The 4,406-nt window shown below is 38.4% G+C and overlaps 1 protein-coding gene across 1 annotated transcript in view; it reads left to right on the top strand.

The window, feature by feature from the left end:
- Nucleotides 1-3,505, top strand: part of LOC107684867 (histidine triad nucleotide-binding protein 1-like) — a 4,374-nt gene extending 869 nt beyond the window's left edge. The window contains exons 2-3 of the mRNA XM_016481238.1: nt 1,238-1,342; nt 3,341-3,505. Coding sequence (XP_016336724.1) covers nt 1,238-1,342; nt 3,341-3,505 — 270 coding nt within the window. The remainder of the gene's footprint in view (nt 1-1,237; nt 1,343-3,340) is intronic.
- The last annotated feature ends 901 nt before the right edge of the window (nt 3,506-4,406 follow it).

Raw genomic sequence — 4,406 nt, 5'->3', positions numbered from 1 at the left:
GATTTCTAGTCGTGTCCTCTTTTGGAAGGCCAAACAAAGTAGTTTCGCTTTCACAACGAAACAGCATCACACACCGTGGCCTTGAGTGAGGGGCGGCGGGCTTGAGAACGGCGCGGCCGGCGTATTTGACGAAGGAGCATCCGGTGGGCTTGCGGCAACCACATGTGACGGGTCGTCACATCGACGGGCTGGACTCCGCTATGTCCACGGTGAAAGCCGATCCGGCGATCCACAGCATGAAGTTGATGTATTTCCTCAGTGACCAGCACGGATCAGCTCCAGGCATGACGAAGCGGATATCGTCCTCTTTTTAATAAAAGTTACGCCTTCTTTCTTTGCATGAACATTTGGGCGGCGTTATGCAAATCTTCCCACATCGTGACGTAGACATGTGGGGGCGTGTTAGAACGAGCTGTTTTAGGTAGGCTGGTTGACTCTTAACTTTTATAAAGAATATCTATTTGGATTTTAGACTTTAGTCTTTGCAACTTTACAGATCTTCTTTATGCACCAAGAGCTTGTAACACTCCAAAGAGAAAGGAAAAATTGAAATCGCATCATATGACCCATTTAAGTTTCAAATTCAATTCGAGTTCTGTAGTTCAGCTGAAATCGAGGATATTTGGAAATGTGCCATATTTAAGTGCTAGTTCACGTGTTCTGCACTTGAATGTGAACTGACACATTTCTCCACAACTTTGTGTTGTACATTGCGATGGCACATATGTTAGACCCAGAGCAAAATTATGTTAATGGTTTTAGTTACACAGCAGCTGTACACTTTTTATGTTTCTTTTTATGTATTTCATAAACCTAGTTGAATGTATAATACACGTTGTTAAATAAAGCATTAAGCCCCAAGAAGCTGTGGTTTACAGTGAATTTATAACAGTTAAGGGGCGTTGTTAGGCACGATGCAAGCGGAGTGCCTAAAACCCCCTTAGCTGTTATAAATTCACTGTAAACCACGGCTTCTTGGGGCTTATTGCTTTTATAAAACGGTTATTCCATATACGTAGTAAGGTTTCCCAGAATAAAACAGAGCAAATAAAGTGTAATGATATAAATAAAAACAGTTCCTCAGAAACAGTTGTGGTTCCAACAAAGTGGTTGCCGAGCAACACACAGAAGTAAACAAAGGTGTATGTTTGTAGTGTAATTTACAACATCTTCGAACCAATCAGAATCAAGGACCAGAACTATCCGTTTTATAACATTCTGGTTGTTTGTGTATTAGTGTATTGCCTTCCATGATGTGGCCCCTCAAGCTCCCACTCATTTCCTGGTGGTCCCCAGAAAGCCCATTACCCAGATCTCTAAAGCAGAGGACGCTGATAAAAAGGTCAGTATTAAACTGATACTTGTGACTAAATGTGTTTGAAGTTAAAGCTTCATAAGCCACAGACCCCCAAATGAATCTAGTGCACATGAATCTGTTGATTATTATTTTCGTTGCTTTCTCCATAGACATTTAAAAATTATTTAATAAACAGTTCTGAACCCTATCAATCAGCTCACATTAAGTCAAGTCACCATTTAAAAAATAGCTCTTTATATAATACAGGTAGGTTCAAAGCAGCCTTAAAGGGATACTCCACCCCAAAATGAAAATTTTAGTAAAATGCTTTACTTTAGATTGTTGGTGTCCATCAGAACAAACACTATGTGGAACACAAGCAGAGAAAAGACTAAGCTGAGAAAAAAAAAAACTATTTGCCATCACCTAGGCCACATCCTATTGTATGGTGATTCTGCCTCTTATCCTTGGAAACAACTCAAAATTACTATTATGCTTTTAAAAATTACAAAATTGTGGTGAGTTATACTGTACATTTAAAGGGTTAAAAAGCTTTGTTCGTCTTCGGAACACATTTTAAGATATTTTGGATGAAAAGCGGGAGGCTTGTGACTGTCCCATTGACTGCCAAGTAAATTGCACTGTCAAGGTCCAGAAAAGTATGAAAGACATCGTCAGAATAGTCCATCTGCCATCAGTGTTTCAATCTGAATTTTATGAAGCGACAAGAATACTTTTTGTACGCGAAGAAAACTAAAATAACGACTTTATTCAACAATTCGTCTCCTCTATGTCTCTCTGCATCACCGTAGCGCCATTTTGGAGAACATCCGCTGAACGCAAGCACCGTACGCTCTTCTGTGTCAGCCGCGCTGCACGGATACGCTGTTTTCGTTCAAATCAAAGCGTAAATACACGTAGAAAACGTATCCTTGTGTACGCAGTTTGAGTTCAGCGGATGTTCTCCAAAATGGCGCTACGATGATGCGGAGAGACATAGAGGAGACGAATTGTTGAAAAAAGTCGTACAAAAAGTATTCTCGTTGCTTCATAAAATTCAGATTGAACCACTGATGGCAGATGGACTATTCTGACAATGTCTTTCATACTTTTCTGGACCTTGACTGTCCCATTGACTGCCAAGTAAATTGCACTGTCACAAGCCTGTCAAATTTCATCCAAAATATCTTAAATTGTGTTCCGAAGACGAACGAAGCTTTTACGGGTTTGGAACGACATGGGGGTAAGTGATTAATGACACAATTTTCATTTTGGGGTGGAGTAACCCTTTAAACAGGAAAATAACAAAATCGTTGATGCAAACAACCTCAAATATATGAAAAATTTAAATTCTGCTGTAAAGTAGCTCCAAATTAGAGCTCTATAGAAGACAATAGTGTTGTTATTCAGCTCAAGTCAGTTCAATGTTCAAACTGATTATAGGTGGATCTTATCACTTAGAAGAGACAAAATTCCACATCCAGGCACTTGCATAGTATTTTAAAAGCCTGTACTTGCAGGGCTACATTTTAGGAAACACCAACGCATGTCTGCCCAAACAGGCTTTCAACAGGGTGCCAAAAAGTAGGTTAAGGCTAGAAGGGATACATATGGCGCTACTGGGCATGCGCGCATCAATACAGCGTAATTTTTGTCACACTGTAAAACAATAATTACTATTTTTTTATTATTGTAAGGGGTAGGTTTAGGGTTGGGGTAGGTGTAGACGTTAATAGAACACAATCTAATAGGTAGAAAATTTCATTTCATTGTTAGTTTCCGGTCAGAGCTGTATCCCTTATAGCCACAACCCAAAAAGTAGCGAACAGGGAGTGGTTAAATAGGTTTACTGGTCTCTATACATTAAGCAACTCTAACCACTAGATGTCTCTTAGGAGGAATAATAATAATTATAATAAAATAACATGAACAAAAATAACACTTTTTTGAAAACTGTATGCCACTAGACCTACTGATTAAGGTCTGTACTAGATGTTTTTTTAAGTATTATGTATTATAATTGTTTGTTTTATATTGGCACAGCTGCTTGGACACCTGATGATCGTTGCTAAGAAGTGTGCTGAGCAGGTGGGATTGCCCAGAGGATATCGACTGGTGCTCAATGAGGGTCCTGATGGGGGTCAGTCCATTTACCACATTCACATCCACGTTCTGGGTGGTCGTCAGTTGGGATGGCCTCCTGGCTAACTACTTGTCTCAGAAAATCACTGTATCTCAAGTTGTGTCCTTGTTCACCATAACTGAGGTTAATTGTTACATGTCAAGTAGGAGTCAATCAGAAATACAACTGTAAAGAATTGCTGTCTAAGGATATCAATAAAAAACATTAAATGTTGTTGTTTAGAATCATTATTTCAGTCTGGACACAAATATTCCAGGCGTTTTTGGTTTTTTCCTGGGCTGACTTTTGAATCAAGGAGTTACTGCATTAGCCTTGAGAAGTAAACATACAAATAAAGGTTAAAGGGATGTATGATTAAAGGGGTGGTTCACTCAAAAATTACAATTCTATCATTTACTCACCCTCAAGTTGTTCGAAACCTGAGTTTCTTTCTTCTGCTGAACACAAAAGAAGATGTTGAATAATGTCAGCAACCAAAGAGTTGCTGATAGCCACTGACTTCCATAGTATGGAAAATAAAATAATATGAAAGTCAATGGCTACCATCAACTGTTTGGATATAGACATTCTTCAAAATATCTTCTTTTGTGTTCAATAAAGAAAGAAACTCATACAGGTTTGGAACAATTTGTGGGGTGAGTAAATTATGACAAATTGTTAATTTTTGGGTGAGCTGTCCCTTTAACATGAGCCTCTGAGCTCAGAACAACAGAGCAAGCCAATGTATGAATCTTTTAAAAAATAATGCCAGTTTTATAGTGTGTGCATTCAAATTTCATTTGTTCAACAACTTGTATGATAAATACTGATCACACATTTGCACAATTCAAACAGGTTTCATTACATAAATTAAAATAACAGGAACGCTAACACCCATGATACAAATTTGGTTCATTGCATAGCATAACATATACACTGAAATAAATGAAATGGATGTTTCTTGCATTACAGCGTCCTTATTTGGTT

The sequence above is a fragment of the Sinocyclocheilus anshuiensis genome, unplaced genomic scaffold (assembly GCF_001515605.1).
Source record: "Sinocyclocheilus anshuiensis isolate Anshui unplaced genomic scaffold, SAMN03320099.WGS_v1.1 scaffold657, whole genome shotgun sequence".
NCBI classification, from domain to species: Eukaryota; Metazoa; Chordata; class Actinopteri; order Cypriniformes; family Cyprinidae; genus Sinocyclocheilus; species Sinocyclocheilus anshuiensis.
Note: the sequence above shows the minus strand (reverse complement) of the source record. Positions and strands in the feature narration are given on the sequence as shown.